The 25,414-nt window shown below is 39.9% G+C and overlaps 1 protein-coding gene across 1 annotated transcript in view; it reads left to right on the top strand.

Annotated features, from left to right (window-relative positions):
- TMEM241 (transmembrane protein 241) overlaps positions 1-25,414 on the top strand; it is a 64,766-nt gene that overhangs the window by 19,132 nt on the left and 20,220 nt on the right. The window contains exons 9-14 of the mRNA XM_026842210.1: positions 829-877; positions 2,871-2,916; positions 3,871-3,906; positions 11,006-11,040; positions 12,300-12,369; positions 15,127-15,220. Of these exons, the coding sequence (XP_026698011.1) occupies positions 829-877; positions 2,871-2,916; positions 3,871-3,906; positions 11,006-11,040; positions 12,300-12,369; positions 15,127-15,220 (330 nt within the window). The remainder of the gene's footprint in view (positions 1-828; positions 878-2,870; positions 2,917-3,870; positions 3,907-11,005; positions 11,041-12,299; positions 12,370-15,126; positions 15,221-25,414) is intronic.

Genomic DNA, 25,414 nt, shown 5'->3' with positions numbered 1-25,414 from the left:
CACTCTACATGCTTTCTGAAGCAACTGGAAAAAGAAAGGAGGTACCTCCAGAGAGTGCTCAGTCCAGCAAAAATCTATTCCTTGGAGGTGCTTTTCTCTTTTGGAGACTTAGAAAGTCTGCTTCCTTGTTTTAGGTACTTTAGTTAATATCTGGAGTCAGGTGGGATGGATCCGGAACTTGTCTGGATGCATCCGATCAAATGTAGCCATCAGAAGTGTTGTACCTGCGCTAGCTCCCTTCATAGTCCATGGTGCAGAGTGGGAACTTCTGGTATATAATTAATCTCACCTGAAAGCAGACATCTAAAATATGGCAATATCCTCTCAAAAATGTTGATTTTTCCTCATTGGCTGTAAAGGGAACATACCTTGCTCAGAGGCAGATGTCTGTTTAAGCACTCTTTTGGATGCTCTGGTGAGTTGGAGCCTTGGGGAGAGAGACTGCTTAGCTGCTGCAGGGGCTGAGGGGAAAGCAGACAAGATGAAAACTTTAGTGATATTCATCTGATACATTTTTCCCTCCTTGACTGCCAGTACAAGACTAAATGTGGTCCATATGCTGAGATTGTTTAAAATGGTGTACATCTCTGAAAGAAATAAAGCTATTCTCACCAAGATTAGCTGAGAGCCTGAGTAACTGGCATATGCTGGGTCTCTAAGTGGGACAGGAAAAACTTCAGTCTTCCTAGTCTTCTTCAGTCATCTTCTCTTTCTTTGTAGCATATCTCCTACTGGCTGTACTTGTTTTGTGAAAATAACTGTGGGGAAATAGCGATATGTATGTTTACATGAATGTGCTTTTATTTATGTAGATGTTCTTTATTGCAGTTTGATCCAAATGGTTATTTATGGGCTCTAATTCACTTGATCTGTGTTGGTAAGTTATTTCCTTTTGGAAAAAAAATTAGGAAGAGTAAATGTGTGGAGAAATCAGCTTTATTATGAAGTTACTGATATTTAAGGTTCTTAATGTAAGAAAAACTTGGAAAGAACGAAGAAGCTCAGTAAATACAAGAAAGTGCATTTGCATTACTTTTATAGCTTTTACATTGAAAACAACCACTGAGTAAACTAGATACTGCAGTCAGTTAACAGTGGATGAGAAAAAAAAACATACAATTTTAATAAGCACTAAGCTTTGCTGGGAGTTTTTTATGGTTGCATGCTAAGAGACACTTCTTTCTGACGGGAGAAGAAACATGAAAAAAACCAAGCAATAACTTGTAGTTGGAGCTTTATTGCAGACACTGATTTTATTTAAAAACTGACAAAACTATTCTAAAATATCATGGAATATGCTCCCAGAGGAAGGATGTTGAAATGTTGGGGGTTTTATGCAATCATAGGCATTTTTAAAAAATTTTAACAATGAGTTGCATAACCTGTCAGGTTTTCTTTTGTCTTTTTCAGACTAAACATTGATTTGGATAAATCATAATTCTTCCCAGAAAGGCTAGAAACAGTCAGACCAAGAAAATCTGAAGAAAACAAGAGTAGTAATTTTTAACTAGGAGATTTTTTTTTGACCATTAGGCTGATAATAAGGGACTTATATTTGGGTCTTAGCTGTCCTATAGACTCAGTGAGTGACTCATTCATACCTTAAGTCTTGTCTGCAAATTAGGGATGATTGCTTCTTAATTTTGTCTATTCATACTGTAAAAATTTCAGGGCAGAGGTAATGTGTTTATATGTATTTGTGTCTAGGGAAGTCTAGAGATCTCATTCTATATGTATGTTGTTAATCTATATATAAGAAATAGTGTGGGGTTTTTTAGGAAATGTTATATGGTAAACATTTGCTCATTTAGATAAAATGAAAAGCTAAGGACTTTTCACTTCGAATACTTGTTTTCTGTAATTGCTTTCTCAGAGCCAAGAGGTCTCATTTGTAAAGCAGTGCTAGGCCATGGAGGTGGAAAACTGCTTAGAAAGTCTTCAGGAGGCCTCTTCTGTGTGCTTAAAACATGTAGGAAGTGCCAACATAATGTTTATACTCAAAATATAGCTTATTTCAATTTCTCTTGGTTTTGAGAGAAAGTTGTTGATATGACTGTTGGGCTTTTTTTGTGTGTAATTAGATTTCCTATCAACTGACCCAGAATAAAAATGCTACAAGAAAGGGCAAACCGATAGAACTAACTTACTGCACAGAGCATTAGAGAAAGGACATGTGTTCTACCCGTCAGCTTGTCTAACAGAGACAGAATTGAGGACATCTATTACAGGGTTCTGTTGGATTTGCTTTTCATGTTCTGGTTTTCTTTGTGAATAAAATAAAATAAAAAAAAAAACGTTGAAGAAAGAGTCTGATAAAACAGATCCTGAAACTGTATTGTTCCTTCCTTGAGTGTTTAAAGCTTTTCCCAGAATAGAAATGGGAGCTCACCAAGAGGTGGGTAGGTCAGTGTAAAGGACCTGGAGATCTTAGAGCTGAGAGAACTCTAAAGGGGAAAGATGGCTCAGAGCCAACAGTTGTAGGAGTCTAAACACATGAACATGTCATAGAAGTTACCCTCAAAGCAGGGTGTGTTGAAGAACCCCTTCTGTGACACTTTTCTGTATGTATTTACACACACATGTTACGCAGACACACACTTTTTTGTAGTTGCCATGAGCTAGGAGTTGCCTCTTCTTCAACAGACTAGCAGAAACACATAGCATGACATAACTCAGAAATGCTAACACTCTGAAAACCATTAATTTGAAGCTATAGGTTCATTTTACTCAGATTTTAGTTATCCTTTGTGCTGTGTTGCTAAACTGTAATTCAGAGGGGTTCCATATCTGCTGGTATCATGGCCAAACAAGCTGTTGTTTGTCAGAATGATTGCATGTTATGGCAGTTACATATGTCATTTCAATTACAGGGGCTTACAAAGTATTTCACAAGTTATGGAAACCTAGCTCTTTAAGGTAATGTGTTTTCATACTCTTTTAAAAATATTGCTATCAAAGAGGGTTAGAGACACATCTGTGTAGCGGTCAGGTAAACTGTAGGGATCTCTGTGTTATTAGCGTGAGCTGGGTCACTCTTGGTTAATCATTAGTGACTTCTCTTGCAAGAGGAGGCTTATTGTTGATAACAATAGCATGTGGTTATTGATAGTTACGCTGCTAACTTGAATACTGAATTAGCTTTAAACAGTGTATTATCAAAGGGTGATGACTCAGTCCTGGGAAAAGAACCCCTAATTACAGACACTAAGAGGAAACGTTAGTTTGTGTTAGTCTTGAAACCTGCATGGTTTGAATTTGTCAGTACCTCCCTTTGTGACACAGTCTCAAAAGTGTTTAGCACCTGGTGACTTGCTATGGGGCTGGAATGGCCTGAATACCTTAAAAACCTTGAAACCTTGCACTGATCCCATGTACCTGTTAGAACTTCAGCTAGACAATAGTTGTTTTGAGAGCAAGTGGCATTACATATTCACAGTGTCTGTAATCTGCAGTTGTCTGCATGGATGGGTTGGATATATTGCCGCTGAATATTATGTATATGTACATAATACATGTGTGTATAGAATATGGATAAGGATTTATTTCAAAACCATTTTCCATCTCTGTTTAAAGAGTCCAAATTTTAGTCAGTCTCACTTTATCTTCACTTTAAATGAAATTCCTGCTGACATAGCAACAACATAAATAATGTGCAAATGATGTGTAAGTTAATATGCTGATGAATATATTGCTATGATAATATTAATAATGTTACAATATATAGAATTATAATGTTATCATGACCTAATTATAACATTATGTCATATATTATTATATAATGTTATGTAATACTACAGTGTTATAGTACTACTTAATATACTGATCTCTTATTAAAAGAACACCTTTTTTTTTCTTTCCTTCCTCTCCTAGTGATCTGGACCAACAGTACATCAACTATGTATTCAGGTAAAATGAATAAGCCTTTGATACACCATAGCTGGTTTTATGTCATATATGTTTTCATTTTCAGCTGTGGCTTGTTGAGGAAACTCATAGCTACTACTACTTAAATGTATTTATTTAGCAGGACATTCCCTGAAAGAACAGTGCTAAGTTGAATGGCTTAGCAGCTGAATTTTTTTGGCTCTGGTTATAGTTGGACATGCCAATATACACCTGGGGAGGTAACGAGGTGTTAATTATGAATTTTTTAATCACTATGTGCACAAGTGATCTATCATTTCCAGAAATAATATTTACAGAGTAACTCCCTGGCAATACCCCACTTCAGAAAATAAAACTTGTACAAAATTGCCAGAAGGGGAGGTAGCGATTACAAAAGTACGATGTGCAAAGAACATGAGCAGTAACTGATTGTTCTGAGTGCTGCTAGTGGGATTGAGTAATTCAGACTTTCAATTGTTTTTCTGATTTGGAGATACAAAATTGTCTTGTTATTTTGTAGTTAGGGAAAGAGCCTGAGTCACTGCCCAGACTCCCCCTATGTTTTTTTTTATTTAAGAAAAAAAAAAGTCAGTCCTTTCCTCAGAGAGTCCTATAAACCAGAACATTTGGTGTACATGGCTTTCACTAGATTTTTGTGAGTCTTTAGTTGCAGTAAAGCATATAGAGACTTTACTCAATTGTCCTCCATCCATAATCACATCTTGTATATGTTGACTTCTTTTCTTGGAATGGTAGCTGAAGTTGTATGGGAACACTATGGAGTATCAATACTAAGTTCCAATAAAGGATGATCAAAAGGAATGAAAGAGAGAGAGCAGAAGTTAGGAATAAGCATAACAAAACTGAAATTGTGCTTGTCCATTTGGTTAGATGGATGAGTGCTCTTGTCTGACCACATTAAAGATCCTTGATAGGAACACGTCAGGGACTCCAGTGTAGGACAATTACTTCACTTCAGTTCCCGTTTATCTTGTGAGCATTATCAACGTGATAATACCGTGTATCTCCTTCTATCTTAGTTCAATCGAATCTCCTATTTCCATAAATAAGTAATGCAGGCCTCTGATTCTGCATTTGTATCATTCTAGTATCTAGTTACCAGGGTCCCATGTGTTGACAATATCTGAGTATTGCTTGAAGTAGGCTCTTGTTTAAGTCAATTGTTGTTTTCCATTTACTGTGAAGTGTAAAGCGAATCAATTTTACTCAAAGAAGGTAGTTGTGTTTATTGAAACTGTTTTGAAAATTTAGTCATGGAACTTGTAAATATGCTGCTGTGTGCAGAAATAACCCATGAAGTCTTGAATGAACTGTAGCTATTTGTCTGTGTTGAAGGGAGAATCATGAAACAAGCATTAAAATCAGTTGGTTTTTCATTTGGCACCTGCATGACTGTGGCTCTCAGTTGTCATTTTAGTTGAAAACTGCATCTGGACCTGAGCCTTTAAATTCAGATTTTGGCTGAAGGTCTTAATTTTGCAGCTTTGATTGAAAAGTCAAGGCTGGGTTCCCGCTCTGCTAGTTGATGGTATCTTTTGAAGTCTGTGAAGTTGTGTCCAGCAGAGAGCAGGAGTTCCACATTACATGCAAAGCATGATTATTGATTTAGAGGCTTTTGAAAGGGAGAAACATCTCACTAAGGAACTGTAAGGTGCAGTGGTATGTATTAAAACTTTTTTTTTTTTAAGAAAAAAACAAAAGACAATGGAATTGTGCAAATTGGAAGATGGCTTTTTTTAACATCTGCTTAAAAGCAAAAATATATTCTCAAAGCTTGCAAAGATTTTCACCATTAGGAGGCTTAAAGGTCAGTGTAGCTTGCGAGACAACGGTGTGAAGCAATTGCTGGAAAACAGGTGGTTTAGAAGAGGTAGAAGACTGAATGCGTATTTGTTTGGCTTGGGTCTGTGGATATCTATATGTCTGTGTATATATGTATGTATATATAGTTCTTTGTGTTAGAGAAGCTCACAGTCCATAGCATTTGGGCCTCATCTTGTCTAGGGAAAACAAACAATACCATGGGCAATGGGGTGACATCTGATTTCTTTTAGTTTTGTTTTGTCATAATAGCTGATGATGTTTGAAAAGGTGTGAAATTTCGCAGAAGCTCTCTCCTTGTTTGCGACCTCCATGACATGCTACTGCTGTGAAGGTCTTCCAGCATCTAATGGGGCTGAAATCTTTCTGCTGCAGAAGGCACTGGCAGAGTAGGTCTCTTTGTGACACCTCTGCACATATAGTTATCTTGGAAATGACTGCCATTTCCCAAATTTGGATTAAGCTGGTCAGCATGTTTGAGAGCTATGTAGTGCTATATATGTATGTGTACACAGAGCTTTATTGCCAAGCTAAATTTCTGTAGAAAACAGTCAAAAAGTATTTTTTACATCACACTGAGTAGAGGGCATTTTACTCTGAACGTTCTCTGAATGAGCACTAACTCCTAATGGGCAGTTCTGGTCAGAATTACTATAAACGTGTGCTTATCTCTGTCAGAGGGTGCCCAGCACTAAATTTTGTAATTTAGCAGGCGTTATGGTACATGCTGCTTCCTCTACTCAGGGCTTCTCAAGGACTTGTTTCAGCCATGACAGGATCCCAGTTCCACCCCTAGAACATGACAGTTTAATGTGTACTGGGGTTCTTGTCTGTACAAGCATGATTCTGTGATTTATGAAGGAACTTGCTAGTGTGGTATCAGTGCAACTTTATCCTCTTAGCACTATTAATAGGCCTTTATACCTCCTTATTTCTAACCTAGATCAGACAACTGATATGTACCTGTGTGGAGAAAAGAAAGCAATAGTGTGGGCACAGCCAGAAAGTGTTTAGAATCATAGAATCATTTAAGCTGGAAAAGACCCTTAAGATCATTGAGTCCAACCATAAACCTAACACTACTAAGCCCACCACTGAACCATGTTCCTAAGCGCTACATCTACACGTCATTTAATACCTCCAGGGATGGTGACTCAATCACTTCCCTGGGAAGCCTGTTCCAATGCTTGATAACCCTTTTGGTGAAGAAATTTTTCCTAATATATAGGAAAATATGTAGGTTTGTCCAAAGTGTTTCTTTTTGGTACAAAAGCACAGTTGTGCTCTGAGTGTGGAAACCGCCTGGACAGAGAGATCGAAAATTCTGCCTCAAGATAATAGATACTAGAATGTACCAATACATTTGATTTTAAAAAATACATATTTAGATTAAAAGAAACATTAACTGTATTGACTCTGTTGGACGCTTCTAGAGGTGCAACTGAAATTAGCAGTCTTCTAACATAAGCTGTCCCTACATGCCATGCACCATTTCTTGTTTTAAAATCTGTAACAGTTTGGTAGGGGAGAACATATTAAGCAGATGTACATGAACAGGAACTTTTCAGAACCAAACAGATCTGAAGAAATATTTGCTGATGTTGAAAGTATGGTGTTCTTCTCACTTCATCATTTTACAGTGTGATTATTTAGTGGCTTTTAAAAAGGAGCCAGACCAGGAACAAGTGTAGGAGGGAAAGCAGAGCTGTGCTATGCAGAGAAGGGAGGGGTGGTGTTGCTTCTCAGTGCTCAACCCCATCCCATTCATCCATCTCCCTTGTGTTTAAATGCGTGGGGCAGGGAGGGGGAAGAAGAGGAGATAGGAAACTTCCAAGAACTTCCTGCTAATCCTTCAGTCTTGTTCTCACCACCTTTTTTTTAGTGCAGTATTGTATTTTCCCTGCACTCTAGTGTTCTACTGTTTAGTGTTTTTTTCCAGTAATCTTGCATTTTATCATACCATAGGTAAAATTTTCTTTTATTCATTTTGAGTCTCCAACTTCTTATCAAAGAGGGAGCCAGATTTCTCCCCCTTAGCTAGCTGGCAAGGGGTAGCATGAGGGGAGTAATGTCTACCTGGCATGTTGAGGGATACATAATATGTCTTAGAAGTGGATTGCGGCTCATCTTGGGCTTTCTCCCAAGAGAAGAGGCAGGTAGAGATATGTTACTTTTTGTGGAGACCCTGGAAGAAAGTTTCAGTACATCCCAATATCTGTCACTGTCTGATACTTGTTCGTGAAGGCATACCAGATAGCCCAGCAGTCACCGGTGTGGAGAAAAGACTTGCAACAAGAGAGTTTCAAATGGTGGATAAATGACACTGAGGAGTGGAGGTAAAGGCTCTACTCTATGCAGCTAAACTACATCTGGCTTCTGGAAGAGCTGCTAATCTGTCACTTCTGTGAATTAAAAAAGCTGCAGTAGATTTTCTGCAATAGGGAGAGGCAGCTTTGCAGGCATAAATTGCTGTTCTTGCTGACAAAACCTCTTTTTAGCCAGAAAGAAAAACACTGGTGACCCAGCCCTCGATATTGAGTACAGGGAAAAACAGAGGAGCAGAGAAATCCAGCACAGGGATTTTGTTTTTGCTGCAGCCTGATGTCCAGGCTGTAGGGCTGTATGGAAACCTCGGAATCCCTCATCTAGTTTTACAGCATCATTGTGTCTTTTCTACTGATGTTCTGTTCAGATGCCATCTAACCCATTTGCCTTAACCTGCCCCACTTCACAAAGAAAGCTTTGTTTTCCTCCTGTGTTTTCTTTGGATGGAAGCCTGGGATGTCTGGTAGGGTTATCAATTCCTCCTGGTTGCAGAAGGAAGTTTCTCTCTGAGCATTTCCCAGTCTCACTGCTTTTTTGTGTAAAAATGAAGAATGCAAAAAACAAAAGTGGAGAAGCACAGCTCAGTCATAATTCTCATCAATGTTGATACAGTTTCACTTGCCCTGTTTTCTCTGTTATTCAGTCAAAACCAATAAGCCTTCATTTCCTTTTCTCTCTTTACCAGGAAACTGAGGAATCAGGCCTGTTTATTGTGAATTCCTCTTGGTGTCTCCTGTGGGGAGAGCACATGTGTGTGGGGAGGAGGGGCAGGGTGGAATTACCTACTGTAAGTGATCTGCTTTGCCTTGTTTAATATCTTTGTGACAACCACATTTTTTAAAAACATACATAAATATTGACAAAATTAACATACTGTACCAGCTGATGCCTTTCAAAGACATTGTATAAAACATTAAGCCTAAAATACCTGTCTGCCTGTCACTCATGAACCATTTCCTCCTTCAGCCCATTGTCTTCCATGGCTGATTTCAGTGACAAGCTTCCTCCTCAGGCTTCCTTGACCATAGGATTTCCATGCTCTTTGCACTTCCTTTTGCTACTGGTGCCTCTGCAAATGACACTGGGATTCACCAAAGCCTGCCAAGCGCTGGCCACCAAGTACTGTAGCCTGGTCATGTAGAGAACTGGGACCAGCTGAGAGCAAGCAGACTTGGTACAGTAGCTGGTATAAGCCCATGTTGATGATACTGTACTGCTGCAGGTACTGGAGGTAGCTCATTTACAGCGAGTTTGGTTTTCTAGCCATAACCTTGTGTGTTGAGAACCACTTCCAGCTCTTTCTCTACCTTAACTTTTCATTGTGCAGGCTTCCATTCCTCTGGTGGCTGGGTTTGCATTTTACTGCCATGACTGGGCCTAGTGAACTGTAAGAATCACTGGTAATTAGCCTAGTTTTAGCATTCATAACATTAATGAATGTCTTTTTACTTTTGTAAGTGTAGTGATTATCAAGAAGCAAACTCTCCAGATACTCTTTTCTCCTTCTCCTTCTTGTCCTTTTTGTTTGTCATGGGTCTTTGTTGTTAGTAATTGGAGGAAGCTGTAGCTCTGCTTTGGAGACATGCATGCTTCTCCCATCTTACAGTGCCTCAGAATATGTTTCTGTAGCCTTCTAACCTTGTAAACAACATGAAATGAAAAAATTTGGAAAAAAAAAATCAGAAATTTACTGGAAGAATCAGTAACAGTGGAAAAGGCTCTGTACAGACTATACTGCAAACTCAGAGATTAAAGTCTGTGTAGGACCTCAGAAATCTTAAGCGATACTCCAGGTAAAGAACTTGTCACAGCTGATTTTCTTGTTCTCTTGTATCTTTCTGAAAAATGTGCATCATTTGTCTGGTACTTGGTTTTATTTTCATGCTTTTTTTTTTTAACTTGTTTAATTGCAACATTTGTCCTTTCTCTAACTGACATTTTGGTTGTGAATGTGCAGTGCATGCACAGTCATGTGCATAAGACGCTATATTTGACTCGTATGCAATATATGCTCATCCCTATAAAATGGACATCAGTATGCACACGGCTGCAATTAATCCTTGGACAGAGACACGCTCAAGTCTAGACACAAGCACAGTTCTCTCTTGATTCTGTCTCAGTGGTGTCACCAGCTGGCTGAACAGCAGGTCTGTTAAGAGGACTTGGGGGGTAACAGTGAATGCTGAAATCTGTATGAGGCAGTAGTGCATGTTCATGTCAAACTAAGGCAAACCATATATTGGGCGACATTAGAAGGAGTGTGGCTGCCAGATCGAGAGCAGTTATGAGCATTGCTGAGGCTGCAGCTGGAATACTCTGTGTTAAGTTTTGGGCCTCCCAGTTCAAGGAAGATGCTGAGAACTTGAAGAACTAGCAGAGGGCTACTGACATTGTTAGGGACCCAGAGCACACAGCCTGCTTCAAGGAGAGCTTGAAGGAGCTGATCTTGTTGAGACTGGCAAAGTAGAGAACGAGGTGCAACCTAAAAACTGCCTACACCTTCTTGAAAGGGAGTTACAAAGGTGATAGAGCCAAACTCTTCTAAGGAGTGGCAGATGGTATAATATGAAACAACAACCTTGAATTACAGCTTTGGTGGTTTAAAGACGAAGACATCAGGAAAAAATTCTTCACTACAAGGGTAGGGTGGCCCTAGAACAAGTTACTCAGAGAGGTGTGAAATCTCCATGCTGGGAGGTTTTTGCGACTGAGCCACAGAGGACATAATCAAATATTGGTGATAGTCCTGCTTCAGGTGAGAGGTTGTATTATGTGACCCCAGAGATTCCTCCCAACCAACTTTTTTTTTTCTTTTTTAAATTGATACCTATGCCTCGGTTATTATACTTCAGTAAGTTCTACCATGAAAAACAAACACAAAGCCTTCAATTTATAATGTTCAGGCCATGTCAAAAATTCTGTAGCATACAATTAATCTTTTTTTACTTTTTAGTGTGGTGCTGTTGGCCTCTGCATCCCATCCAGCAGGTAAAGTGGATTGAGTTGTTCCTTTTTTAAGTTTCCATATTGCCTTTCCTTTCCATGCATGTCTTTAGAGGGCAAACCCTGTAGGATTTTAGCTATGGAATTCAACAGGAATATGACCAATAATGTGATAACCTGTAGGAAGATGAGAGAAGGGTATGTAACACTGTGTAATTTGCATCGTATTTACTAATATGTTTGTTAGCTGCCTTTTGCAAAGAAGCAGCATGGGACAGGCAACAAAGAACAGTTTTTGAGGTGATGCATGGTAAAAAACAAAGACTTCCTTGGTGAATATGAACTCGTCCCAGCAATCCTTATAGAACTGAGCTTCCTTTTCTGCACTGCCCTCAGTGCTACGCAGAGATTTTGTTTTGTTGCTTTCCTAAGATATATCCTATTGCTTGAGCCCATGGCAGGATTTGAAGTAGCAAAATATCAAAGACTAAAAATGGAGAAATTGAGTATTTGATGGTGGCTAATATTCCTGTCATCTGATGTTTAAATAGTTAGAAGGAAAAAGATGTTTATCTGTTGCTTTCACTAGGCATTTTCTCAGTCAGAAAAACAGAAAAAGCAGCATTTAAATAATTATAAATTCTCCCTTTTGCCTGGTGGTGCATATTGTGTATACTGCATTCACCTACCAGGATAGATAAATATATTAACCAAAACAGTGCTGCATTTCAAAAGTGAAAGATGGAGCTTCCTCTGAATCTGTAGAACCTGAAGGCTGGAGAACTCCTGAGGATTGTTGATATCAAGAGCAACCAGGGCCCAGGTTCCTGGAAATACAAGTACTCGAGAGCTCTGCTTGGATCTGGGAGAACTTTTTTTAAACCTCTCACTTACTCTGTGTGACAGAGTTCAAATGCCAGAGGGGAAAGCAGCCAACATATGTCTGTGTTTCCTGTTGCTTCAGTAGGACTTATCACGAGCTCTGTATAAAAGAAGGGGATATGATGCGTGTCTATCCACTGGCAACTGTTGCTTAAGCAGGGTCTTCTGTATACTAGTAAAGAATAGTCTTATGTATCCCTTTCCCCTTTTTCAGCGAAGGCAGGAACTGTCTAGAAGCAAGGTCAGAGAAATCATTAAACACATGTGAAATGTGGAAAGCATCATAAATGAAAAGTCAGCCAGCTGTAAAGGCTCAAAGGAATGCTGAACTAGTAATGTTCATATAATTGCTGTTCCCCTGATTGTAACAGTGGGTAATTCTTTTTCTCGTGTTCCACTGAGTATATTGCTTTGTCCCTCAGGTGATCTCTTCAGTGCCTTGGACTTTCCATTCCTGTACTTCTACAGGTTTCATAGCAGCTGCTGTGCCAGGTAACCTCTGTATAACAAGACGTGAATGTTTTGAAAATAAGAGATCCCACTGGCTTCCAGCCTTGACTGTCAATTAAAATTTTGGAGCATGTGAAACCTTAGTTATACTAGTTTCTGTTGGCATCAGCCAGTAAAACTGCAAAGAATATGTGTCTGTGGATATGCATTTGAAGGTCTGAGATTCAAATGTGATGGAAGTATATGTGTTTATTTGAGTGAGTGCATTCTGATCAGGAGATTTTTACAGTGCCAGTAAAATAATTTCTACGTAATGTAGCAAAGCTTTGATAAATAGCATCTCTCAAATGCTTCTCAAGTTGGATTAGCCCCTTTAAAACTTACTGTTTGCAGTGATTACAAAGTAGTAGTCTTCAGCAGTATATGGTGTACATGGATTTATTTGCCTGTACATCTTGTTATTTGGCAGAATGCTTTTTTAGGGTAAAAGGGGAAAGCTTTAACAAGCATTTCCGTATTTTGAGTAACAAAAGTTCACTGTCCAATAGTGTAATACTCACAGAGCAATGTAATTATGTTTCCTATAGGTCTTAATTATCTCAAAAAAAATTATTCCTGTCTTTCTTCTCTGGTCCTTTGCCAAATTGAAGTATTTTCTTTTTCGAGGGGAAAAAGTATTTTCATGCTAACTAGTGGCAAAAATATTTCCTGATTGTTAGGGATTTTCTTACTTGTATCCAGATTTTCCATTAAAGGGAGTATTAAAAGTGATTGTTAAATATTTTCCCTATGTGCATACTTTTTTTGTATGAAAGAAACTTTTTTTCAAGGGTGAACTATCCACACTGCAAGTAACTTGCAACTAGGTATTAATGAATAAGTTGGTCCATGGTAGGTAGATTTCTTCTTGAAGGCAAGGTCTAACTGCAGGCACTAACAGGTATATGTCTAGCCCAGATATTCTCCTCTTTCATTTAATTAGAATTTTACCACTGTTGTAGCCTCCCATTTCTGTTTCCTTTGCCCCAGCTTCAGTACATGTATAGTAGATAGCACTGTACTCTACAGCAAGCAGAAAGGAATAGTTAGATGGACAAACAAGCAACTCAGTTGCTCTCCTGCATATTGTAATCTAGTGTCTACAAGTATGTCTACAAAGTAGACATAAAGGATTTGGAGGAAAACCTATACAATGTGAAGTAAGGGTAACGAATACAGCTAAATCTACTACCTGTGCAGAACATCTGAAGCATTAGTCGTAGGGTGCAAAGTGCTCCATTTATTTAATGAAATAAATTGGAGTTGCAGCATCAATAGTTCAGGTAGTATAATTAGCTGTTTCACTTTTTAATCTCTGAATTACACTAAGCAGCTTCTAATCACTTTGAGTAAAAGCCCTTCTCAGCAGAGCAGATGATGTGGAACAAACTTAAACCAGCTACTGGACTTTCAAAAGTCTGTGCAGTGCTGCTTCATTGAACTCACTGATTTCTCAGAGTGGAATGCTCTACTGCTCAGCGCTTCATCCTCTGCAACAAGGAGATCTGTTTGGGTCTGTCTTTTATCATCAAAGCAGTATCTGCTTTCCTGGTTCCAGGCACAGCGGATAGTCCTTTGGTGTCTTGTGTTATGGCTCATTTTAAGAAATCTTAGTACCTCCTACTCCTGGATAGTTATCTTACCCTACTGTTTGGTGTATCAAAACCACCTGTGCTGACATGTGGCTGAGATGCAACTTTGCCACAGGTACTAAGCAGGGAACAGCACTTGGCTGAGGTGCTGGAGCCTAGCATGGAACTTCTGACCTGGGGAGCCACCATCTTCCACCTTTCTGGCCGTTGCAGAGGGAGGACCAGCTGCATTGTGTCACTACCCAGAACAGCATACCCTCTTCAAATACCAAGGCATTTTTTACCTCGCCAACTGTGTGCTGTGTTGTTCCTATCTCCTTTCCCATGCAGCTTCCCACAGTACTTTGTAATCTCTTATGCCTCTCAACCAGCCACACAGTAATTTGTGCCTTACATATTTTGAAGTCCTTTCTATTCCCTGCTTGCTGGTTTACACTATTTCACTGGTTCACAACCAATGGTTTTTAAGTATGTCACAAATGAAACAAAATCCAGAGCCAAAGCTTGTAAGAGATGTGAAGTCCAGTGAGATGTGGAACAGTTTCCTTAAGAGTAGTCTTGGCTACAGGAGCATTGGGGACTACTGTCCTATATGATTTGAGAATCAAAATTCCCTTAATTGTCCGCAGAGAGCTTTGGACTATTCTGTTCCCAGCACTATTGAGTCATCTGTCTATTTGTTATACAGTAGAGATGTATTTGACTTCCTAATTAGAATTTAGGCTTCGTGAAATTTAAACAGCTTGAAAGCTTCAGGCAGAAACTTTCCAGTGGTTATTTTTTCAGTTCAAGGCTCTGTGGAGGTTGGAGTGAGTTAGTTGCCAAACATGTGTGGCTCCTGTTGAAATTAGCATTGCCTTTATTCAGGGCCATTTCAATGCCTGAAGTTAATATTTCACCTCATGTTTCCAATAATCTCTACTTTTCTGATTATGCAAGTTCATTAGAGACCAGCCATAAAAGCGTCAGACTTTACTCAGACTCTAGTCACAGACTGAACAAAACTCAAGATGTACTGGACCATAATGTGAGCTCTTTGCCCACCAGCTTGCTTTCTCCAAATAGGATTAACACTGCAGTTCTGCATTAAGAAAACCAAGGTGCCTGTAAGAGGTTGCTTAGTTGAAATTAAGAAACTTTATTAACAAGCTTTCCCCATCCCTTGCAGTGGACTCTTGGGATTCTTTCTGATGTTGCACACAGTGAAGCTAAAAAGCAGCACAACCTCAGGGCAATATGCAGCATGGATTTTCCTTGCAAAGGTAAGAGAAAGACTGTCACAGGAACACAGTGGATCTGTGCTTCTCCCAAGAGAACTGAGGAATTTCTGCATCTCTAGCTTTCTTTGCTATTCCTATCTGATGCTCCTAGGGCCTGTCTGTGCAACCTGCATGTAGAGTTGAAGCAACAAATACCAGGTGCATAATGAGCCAGGATTGTTAGCTAAAATGAAATACTGTATATAGGCTAAGTTTAATGGAACTGGGCTGATTACTGCAGCTAAGGATTTGGCCTGCTAATCCCAAAGGTGTTTTGGAGAATACTCCCTTTGAGAGTGTGTGCACCAGCCATTTTTTCCAGCGTGTCTTCCCCAAGCAAAGAGTTAAGACTAATTCACTCAAGTTCAGTACCAGAACTCCCACTGTTACTGTTGCAGGGGAGAGAGGTGGATGTTATTTGCCTTGACCCTAACGAGGCTTTTGACAGTTCGTGTATCCAGATTTGATTGTTACAGTTTAGATGGGCAGAGAATTAGATGGGTAAAGAAATGGTTGGATGATGAGGCTCAGAAGGTAGAAGTTAATGATTCCTACTCTAACTGGAGACTTGTGACAACTGGAGTAGCACAGGGGTCTGTCCTGGGACTCATCCTGTTTAACATCTTTATTGAAGAGTCAGTCCTCCAAACGGGGAGCCAGTCAATAACACTGAAGGAAAGCATTGCCTTCCAGAGGGACCTGAACAGGCTGGAGGAATGGGCCAACAAAAATCTTACAAAATTCAGCAAGGACAGATGTGAAGGCCTGCACGTGGGAAGGAGGAGCCCCTGGCCATAATAGAGGCTGGGAACTGGATGGCTGGGAAGCAGCTCTGCAGGAAAGGACCTGGGGATTTTGGTAGACAGCAAGCTGAACGTGAGCCAGCAGTGTGCCCTGACAGCTAAGAAGGCCAAAAGTATCCTGGGTTGTACTAACAGTAGCACAGGCAGTAAATTCATGGAAGTGATCATGCCCCTCTACTTGGCACTTGTTAAACCACGTCTGGAATGGGAAGCCTTGTGTCAGGCACACACCTCAACACAGGGAAGACATTGATAAACTGTAGTGAGTTTGGCAGAGGGTTGCCAAGAAAGTCAGGGGGCTGGAGCACTTGCCTCATGAGGAGTGACTGCTGGACCAGGCTTGTCCAGCCTGGAAGAGAGACAGCTTTGGGAGCCCCTAACAAACAGTAGCTATGGAGAAATTATCAAGAAGACAGATTCAGGCTATTCACGGTGAATGGTGGGTAGGAGGGGCGGTTGTAAGATAAAAAGCATAAGTTGAAACAAGAGAGGTTCAGATTGGGTATAAGGAAAAACTTTCTCAGCCTGAGGACAAGTCAGGCAGGGGCACAGGTTGCCCAGGGAGGCTGTGCAGTCTCTGTCTTTGAAGCTTTTCAAGACTCAACTGGACAAAGCCCTGACCAACCTGGTCTGACCTCCTGAGGTCCATTCCTACTGGAACTATCCTATAATCCGTGTATATAGGGTCTGGCTGTACTTGATTTAAGTTATTAGCAGCTTATTTGTTAAAATATCAATGGTAAATGCAGTCAGAAAAGCTTGTCAGATTCCTTTTCCCTGGTTAGATTTTACTCTGTTTCATCACCCTCAGCTAGGTCATCTGAAAACCACAACCTTCCTACATGGTTTGTGATCACAGCTTTCCTACTACACTGAATGAAGAAAAAAAAAAAAAAAAAAGTAGACTTGCATAATATATTTGTTTAGAAACTGTAGTCAAATGAGTCTTTGTTTTTTCTGGGGATAACAAAAAAGGAGCGGTATGGCTCATTTTGTGCTTTGCAAGCTGTTCCACACTGTACAAGTCACATAGAGTTTCTCACCAGTTTGAATTTCTTCCAAACATTCTGACTGTTCAGATTTAGTACCTTCGCTTTCTTCTTGCTTCTTGGTAGCAAGTCAACTGATCTAAAGCTTGCCCTTGCATCTTTTTTTTTTTTTTTGCTTGTTTGACATTCTGAGTTGGAGATGGGAGTAGCTGGCTCTGCTAGTAGGTGTTGTGGATAAGGAGAAATGGTTCATGTGGTATTTATGACCTATCTGAAAAATATTCAGGCAAAGAAGTGTTGTGAAATATATTTTAAGCAGATTTGGGTCCTTACCAGCTGAAGGGGATCAGAGCCACAAAGTCTGGACTGGATCAAAGCTTTCCCAAACTTCAAGGGTTTCTAGATTTGTGGGGTTTTGGCCAGTTCTAGACATGTTAGACAATGTTTGTTCTAGCCACTGTTGTCAATGAAATTATGTGCCTTTATAGCAACTAAAAATTTGTCCATGTCACGGTGATAATTTAATCTGTCCTTCAGGCTTAAAAGTCTGTGTTTATTAATGTGCATGGTTTAATTATCTTACTTAGGAAGGTTTTTGTAACAGAGCAAATTAGTCCTTTTCCTGTTGTAGCTTCTAACCCAGTGCTCAAATTATATATTTTGTCTTCAATTCAAAGAGGGCAATAAGTAATAAGGATGCGAGATCTGTCTGTAGCACTAATAATTTTACCAAATCTAGCAGTTTCCCTGATGTCTTTCACTAATGTTTTAAAACTTTCTATAAGCATGATTTTAGGGCCCAGTCATATCCATCTGAGGCAGCATGGGTAGCATGGAGGAACTGTGGCTCCAAGTGCTGAATTGCAGCTGATTTTGGGTTAGAAGTCAGTGAATGTTTGAAAAATGTGGGAACACTATACCTGAGTTTTAAAACAGGGATCAAAAGAGACTGCAGAGACAGACACAGGCAGAAAGGAAGAGCTGAACTGGACCTTGCCGAGGAGGGTAGGGGCTGATCTACCAGCTCCTACAAAATTCTCAGAAGGTATCTTATCAGAAGGTAACTATAAATTTACATATATTCTCAGCTATAAGGAACTATAAATTTATGTATGGAGTGGGTAAGAAGAGTCCTATCTCTCTGATCACTAATGCTGCTTCCTGCAGGTGTTTGGAAGTGTTAAAACTACATACTGATCCAGCCCAATGTTGCCTGGGTGTAAGCACTGTCTCAGTCACATCTTAAGTCATTGTGAGTGCAGAAAAGCTGTATTTAAATATACTAACTATAAAAATCTGTTTACATCCAAGTGTGACATTCCTTTTTTTTAAAAAAAAAAAAAAAAAAAAAAAGAGAGAGAGAAAAGGAAGTTAATGTGGATGAAGAATAAAGATAGGAAGTATTTGAATCTGGACTTGCAGAAGGAGATCCAGTGGAAAAAAAACTTCTGGTCACAGTAACGGCTTTGCATTCCCACATGAGCATTTTTCTTGGATTGAGTAGCGCCCTAGATCATCCTCTTAATCTCTCAGACTGACTGGAGTTTTCACCAGCAGTTGGAAAGGAGCAGCATTTGAAGCCGGAATATGTTTATCTTGCAAATGAGCCAAGAAAGGAGAATGCTGTAGTCCTCAGGCAGCAGCGCAGGCCTCTAGGGAGGTGCAGAGAATCAGAAAATCTGTTTTCCATTTGGATGCTTTGTACCTATGTGACTGATGAGCTGAGGCTGAGATCATTGCCACCACTGCATTTCTTGTTAAGTGCTGATAGACCAAGAAACTAACCATGCGATTTGATTGGACCTGCTTTGCAGATTCAAGAAGACATTCTTTGCGAAGCCCACATATTTGGCCTCCCTGCCCTCTAATTTTTCATTCACTTAAAAACTGGAGCTGGGTCATTACTTGTTTTTACAATGTTTTGGCTGTGGCCACTTAATCAATGTATGAGATTTTTTTAAATTTTTCCCCATAATGATTTCTGACAGCTTTTGTGTCAAAGCATTGCTTTTTGCAGAGACGGACAAAGCACAGGTTTCGTCTGTGTATATCATCCTGTGTGGTATTTATAGTGACAAACGCTCTCTGCACTTTTGCTGTGAAAGCAAATAGTGTGTGTGTGTTAGTCAATCTGTACAGATTCATGAGAAATGCCAAAAAATCACTAAAGTGATCTCTAAAACAAACAAAAAAATGCTTTTAAGAAGCCCAAGAAATATGGAATGTTTTGTCGTAGCCTTGCAGAGATTTAATCCCCAGAAGAGCAAGGATTTGAAGCTGTAATGAGATTTCTTGTTTTAATTTGAAAGCTATGCTGGTATCATGGGTTATGTACTGGAAAGAAAAACTGGAGATACTCATATATACAGACAGAAGCATCTGGTGAGAACGCTAATGAGCTCTAACAGTGCTGTCAGTGAGTTTGTTTAGATTAAGGCTGCCAATCTGTATCTGGTGATGAAACCTGTTAGGTTCTCAATAAATTAAGCAGCAGAAATAATTTGAATCATGAATAGAAGGGAAAATGGTATTTCAGAACTTTTCTTCAGCAAGATACTCATTACCATATTACCCTGTCATGTTTAGTGTTATCCCAATAAACTTGTAGTAGAGAATTCAGCTTGTTTCCTGTAGGAACCTATTGAGACAGCTTGTTATAAAGAGGAAGAATAAATGGGAAGATGAGTGGATTTTGGATTCTCTCTTTCTTCCTCCCTCATGTGAAGAAATGAAGTTGGATAACTGAAATCAAGTTACACTGATTTTTACACTAGTTTGGTATTATGCATTGGTTGGAAGAAAATTTAGATGAATCTTATCAGGTGTATGCAGTCTTTTTCCATATGGCCATCCGATGCACCATTATGTAATCCCTAGTGTATCTGAACAGTGTTGGAGGCTCCCTGATACATAAAAGCATCCCCTGTCAGCTGCTTTGGTTCCTTGTTTGTTAACTTAAGAAGTGTTTTCTCCAGGTCACCCTATGTTTAACGCTGGCTGCCAGACATTGTGAAAGTAATTTTGCAGGAGTGGCTGAAAGAGTATTTTATCCATGGGTCCCATGTGCCTAACTGTGGCCCACTGTACTTACACCACAGCACTGTTAGTCTTCCCCAAAAATATATAACAGCTATTCAGAATTGCCTCCTGTAGTCTTTGATTTTATATTTTGTGTCTGTGTATCTGCTTCTTTGGTCCCCATGGTTTCTTGAAGAGAATGGATGGACTAGATCCATCTTCATGTCAGTGCAAAAAAAATGAATGATACTCCTCTTAAAGATCAGGAAAGTACTGATTTTTTTTTTATTAAAGCAGAAATTATCTTTTTCCTGCTTTTCATAAAATGGAGAGGCCACAACTGCAAGTCTTCTGGGGCTCCCAGCCTGCTTATGCTCACTACACCTCTCTCCATAGATAGCAGTTCACATGAGAATGTTATCAGCTTTAATTCCAGGGGTAAACCAACCAAGAGAAATAAAACTAATTCATGCTTTTCCACATTTTTGCAGTCTTAAAGCGTCTGTTAAAGCCTGCACTCCTTTTTGTATATCTCTTAATTCCTCTCTCACTGCTGCTTAGCATGAAAGTGCTATAAAATATTCTGGTCCAGAATGTCAGTTCCTTACTTCTGAGGGCTTGCAGAAATAAGTGCCACTCTAAAAGAGTCTAGCCGTTACTACCTTTTGAAGCAAATGGCTCTCCTTGTTCATCTCTGCCCTAATGGGAGAGGCTTCTGGATTAAAAAATCTGTTTAAAAATCTAATACACATAATCATAATCAGAACAAGAATGTGTTTGGTTATCTGACACTTACCTACTTGGTTATACTGTAGACTGAAGTAGTGTCTTCTTTGCATGTTGTTGTGCTCAGACAAAAGTGACAGTGAGATTCTTGGCTGAAAATCACATTGCTTTCTTGGCTTGGACCTCATAAAGCTTTATGCAAAAATGTCATAAACTCCCACTGGAGTTCCATAAACACAGTACGTTTTCATTCGGCAAAGATCCTGCAGTGTGTGTAAGGCTGTCTCGAGATCTCTGCTTGCCCAGTCCTGAAAACCTGTGCAGCAGCAAACCAAAGCCCTGTGAGAGAGGGAGAATTGTGTGCTGGACCTGGCCAGACTCTGCTGGTAGGTGCTCTCAGTGGCACCAGCATGGTCTGAAGCGCGTCCCTAACCTGAGAGAAGGAGTTTCCATGACCCTAAAGATTTCAAGTATGCCATGAAGGGGTTCATAAGAGTGCAAGTGAGCTTCTTCCATCTACGCACCTTGTGTACTCTTATGCATGTGGATATGCACGCACATAGGCATAAAGACAATTAAAAATGTTTAAAATTCTTATTGATTTGTGGCTAGTCCTAGCTGTATGAAATACATACATTTATTCTTGACACATATATTTGATTCCTGTGAGTCACCATGGGGACTATGCAAATACCTTGGAAAAGAAAATGTATTTCTCAGCTGAGCTTGACAAGCAGATAAGGCAGTGTGCACTTAACTGTATCTTAAGGGTCTATAAAAAAGACCAGTTGCTGAAACCTTAAAAGTATAGGTTTTCAGTTAGTTTCCATGGAGACAGCTTGATAGTTACCTTGTAGCATCCAACACTAATTACACCATATAATTGTTGAGAAGACATCAGTCTCCATAACAACTCCTTTGTGTGCTATGTGACCGCTAAGCTAAGAGGCAGAGGCTCCCTGGAGCACTAATGCAATTTAAGGAAGCTGTCTTGTAAGAATAACAGACTTGTTGGAGATTTCGAATATCCAGGTAATGGAAGATTTTAATATGTACATTAAGAGGTGGTGTGAAGGGCTGTAGGTGTGTATCCATTGAAAATGTCAGCTATATAGCTTTTGGGCATGACATGGTCACACAGAGGTACGTAAAGTTATGTGTTGAGGCTTCGGGTAGTATCACAGCACAATTTTCATCTGTGCTTGATATAATAAATCCAGTCTCAGCAGACTTTAATTGATAGATTGAGCCCTAAGAGATGCTCTGAATTAGTTTGTTTCCTTTTATCCATCATGATATCCATTTGAAGTACATCGTGTACATTCGGTGTGGTCATTCTCTTGAACATAAAGCTAATTGCAGAACCACGAGCTTGGCGTATGTCTTTGGAAGGTAGTTTTTCATCCCTACCCTTGACAAACAGTCTGTATGTACTTGACAGTAGAAAATGACACTTTAAAAGTAGATTTTGTCAAATCTAACAGAATTTTGAATTGCAGAGGATGCAGGTTCTTCATTGGTTTCTCTGTATAATAAATTTCTAGTCTCCCATGTTTTTATTTGGTCTCCTGGAATTACTTATATATGCAAAGCTGAGGCTGGGAGATGAATCATAAGTATGACAAAGAGAAGAGAAAAGAATGAGACTGTTTTGGAAATTGTTTCCATTGCTAATGTACTGGTGTAGATGCCGAAATTATATGGGAGAACTGTGCACTATATAACACACTAATGTAGGAGGTTTCAAAGCTAGGTAAGACCAGGCTTCCAAAAATGACCAAAAATAGCCACATTCTTCTTCCTTGCTGGGTTCCTTGTTCTTTTCAGAATCTGGATTGCTAGCTGCCTTTTTGATTCTTAAAAGCCTTCATGGGTGAAATCTTGAGCCCAATCATTGACCTCTCTGATAGGCACTTGGTGTCACACTCCAGGTTGCTTTCTTCAGAAACTTCTCATGTTAGCGAGCTGCTTCTGTCTGAAACAGGTCTCCCTGTCTTTCTCTTCCTCTCCCTCCCCAGCTGAGAACCAGTCTTTGCAAAATCTCAAGTGCATTCATGTTTCAATCCCACTCTGTACACCTGTTCAAGGATTAGATTTTGACTTTTGACAAAAGTCAGCAAACAACTGTAGGGCTCTAGGTGAGGCAGACTGTGAATGGCTTATGTGTTGTCCCTGAAGTATGTGGTGCTCAGGGAAATGAGGCAGGCTTTAGACAACCTCAGGAGATGAATCTGAGCTGTTCCCTCGTCCTGTCCACATCTAGCACGGAGAGAAAGAGGGCAGAGTCCAACTTTCTTTCCATGCATGTTGTTATGGAGGGTTGTCCTAAGGGGGCAGAAGGGAATGGCCCTTCTTGCAGAGGCTTCCCTAGCGTTTCAGAGGGAGTGGGAGGCCAGAGACTGTAGTCAACTATAGTCACCTCTGTCACTGTCTTCCCATGCACGAGAGACACAGGGACCCAAAGGACTGAGTGTGTAACCTTGAGACATTGCTCATAAAAGGCATTGCTCAAAATGGATTAGCTGTGTTAGCGTTTTATAAAATGTTTTTTTCAAGTATCATGTTTTTTTAAGGTTTCTGATGGAATATTTTGACCTTTTGTAATAGTGAATGGTTAGAAAGCCCTGGAAAGACTTTTTTGTTTTTGAATGGAAAAATAAAACCTTAAAGAATACCAATTCTTCCTTGCAGTCCTTAGCATAATAATAATAATAATAGCATGTCAATTTGTTTCCATTACATCATTACTAAAACAGCATAAACACACCAGAGAATGGTAACACAGAGACTGTGTCTCTGTTATTATTGTTGGGTTGTACAGAAAGGGGTCAGCAGGGAGATTTAGTTATCTGGTCTGGGAATTGTTTGTTTATGAATTAGGTTTTCCCAAAGGATTCGTGAGATAGGAAATACAATAGGAAATGGACTTTATACATGCACAGAAATACCAAAACTGTAAGTGTCATGTGGGAGAGAGGTTGATGGAAACTTGCTATTTTTGCTAACAGATTTTTAAAAAATACTTGATTACGCATCCCAAAGTTTCCTATGCTATTTTTGATACTAGTGATATCCTCCACAGAGTTCTGAATTAGTTGTGACAGAAACATGTTTTACATCTGATAATGCTTACAGGAAACGTAAGCACTTCAGGTGTTTCTATAGATTTTAACAATGAAAAAATGCATTATATTGCTTTTCACAAAAACATTCCCCTTACTCTAGGCATCTGCATTGGTTCTGACAGTATCCTTGAACCCTTTAAAAAACATTTGTGTTTTCCATGTATAAGTAAAGCAGCATGTGTAGGATCTGTTCTCTGATAGTAGTGATACTGGGGCAAGAAGAGATTTGAAGATGCACTCAGAAACTGCACAGATCTTGAACTGACAGTGGCCTCAATCTGCAGTGCTCACCCTGAGCAATCTAGCATGGAAAGAGCAGTTGCTGAGAATGTGTGCAGCATCCTACCCAGCACCTGCCTCTACAGCAGGGTGCTCCAGATACGGTCAGTCGTGGCACAATAGGCTAGTCCCCATCTGTGTCACTTCAGCCATCTGTGGAGGTGATTTCAGAGTGCACAGCTGAGTGGGTGTTCACCTACCTGATGTCTGTGTGGAAAAGAAAAATTCAGTGTTGGCTTTCCACGTTGCTCAGGGGATATTTTCTGCTGTCAGTCTTCTGTGGGAACTGAGAGAATTGGGATTGTTTAGTCTGGAGAAGAGGAGGCTGAGGGGAGACCTCATCGCCCTCTACAGCTACTTGAAAGGAAGCTGCAGAGAGCTGAGGATGCACCTCTTTAACCAAGCAGTAAGTGACAGGACAAGAGGGAATGGCCTCAAGTTGCACCAGGGAAAGTTTAGACTAGATGTCAGGAAGTATTTATTTACAAATGGTTGTTAGGCATTGGAATGGCCTGCACAGGGAGGTGGTGGAGTCCCCATCCCTGGAGGTGTTTCAGACTAGGGTCTGTTGTAGTTGGGAACTGTCAGTGTTAGGTGAAAAGTTGGACTAGTTGATCTTCAAGGTCCTTTCCAACCTCGATGATTCTGTGATTCTGGTCTGCTTAGTGAAGGTGTTACCTGGTATAGGGCAACAGCTAAGCACATGGCATTAGACTGAGTGTCCAGCTGAATGTTGAAAAGATGTTCAGTTCTTGTAATGCATGGAAACACATTGATGTAGCTTGTAACATATTTGCCTTTGGCCCCATGGTTTTGCCTGAGTCATCTCACTGTTGAAGTTCTCCTTCAGAAGTCATGGTCCCTTGAACTGTGTTCTCTTGCATTTTGAGAAAAAACAAAGTGACAGGGGTTGAAAGCATGAGCCTGGTTAATTTGGACTTAGGTAAGGATTATGAAATGGTGCACATAAAGTAGCTAAATGCTGAAGAATCCACTACCTGGTCTGTTCTTTAAAATGTTGTCTTCCACCACAGTATCAATGTATCCTGCCTCCAGGAAAATCAAGTCAATTTTTCTTTTCTTCATGGACCACAGCTGCCAGGAACTTTACACTCTACCTGCTGGAACCAGCTTTTTTCTTCTCCTGGATGCCAGCTGAGCCACCACTGAGCCAGTGCTGTGGGAAGTCATGGTCCACCTATGAGGAGGTTGGAATTGCCTCCTCTCCTGCCTTTGGTCAGAGGTCCTGATACTTCA

Source organism: Athene cunicularia (genome assembly GCF_003259725.1).
Source record: "Athene cunicularia isolate RWA chromosome 2 unlocalized genomic scaffold, athCun1 chr2_part1, whole genome shotgun sequence".
Taxonomy (NCBI): domain Eukaryota; kingdom Metazoa; phylum Chordata; class Aves; order Strigiformes; family Strigidae; genus Athene; species Athene cunicularia.
This window is presented reverse-complemented; position numbering and strand designations above follow the sequence as displayed.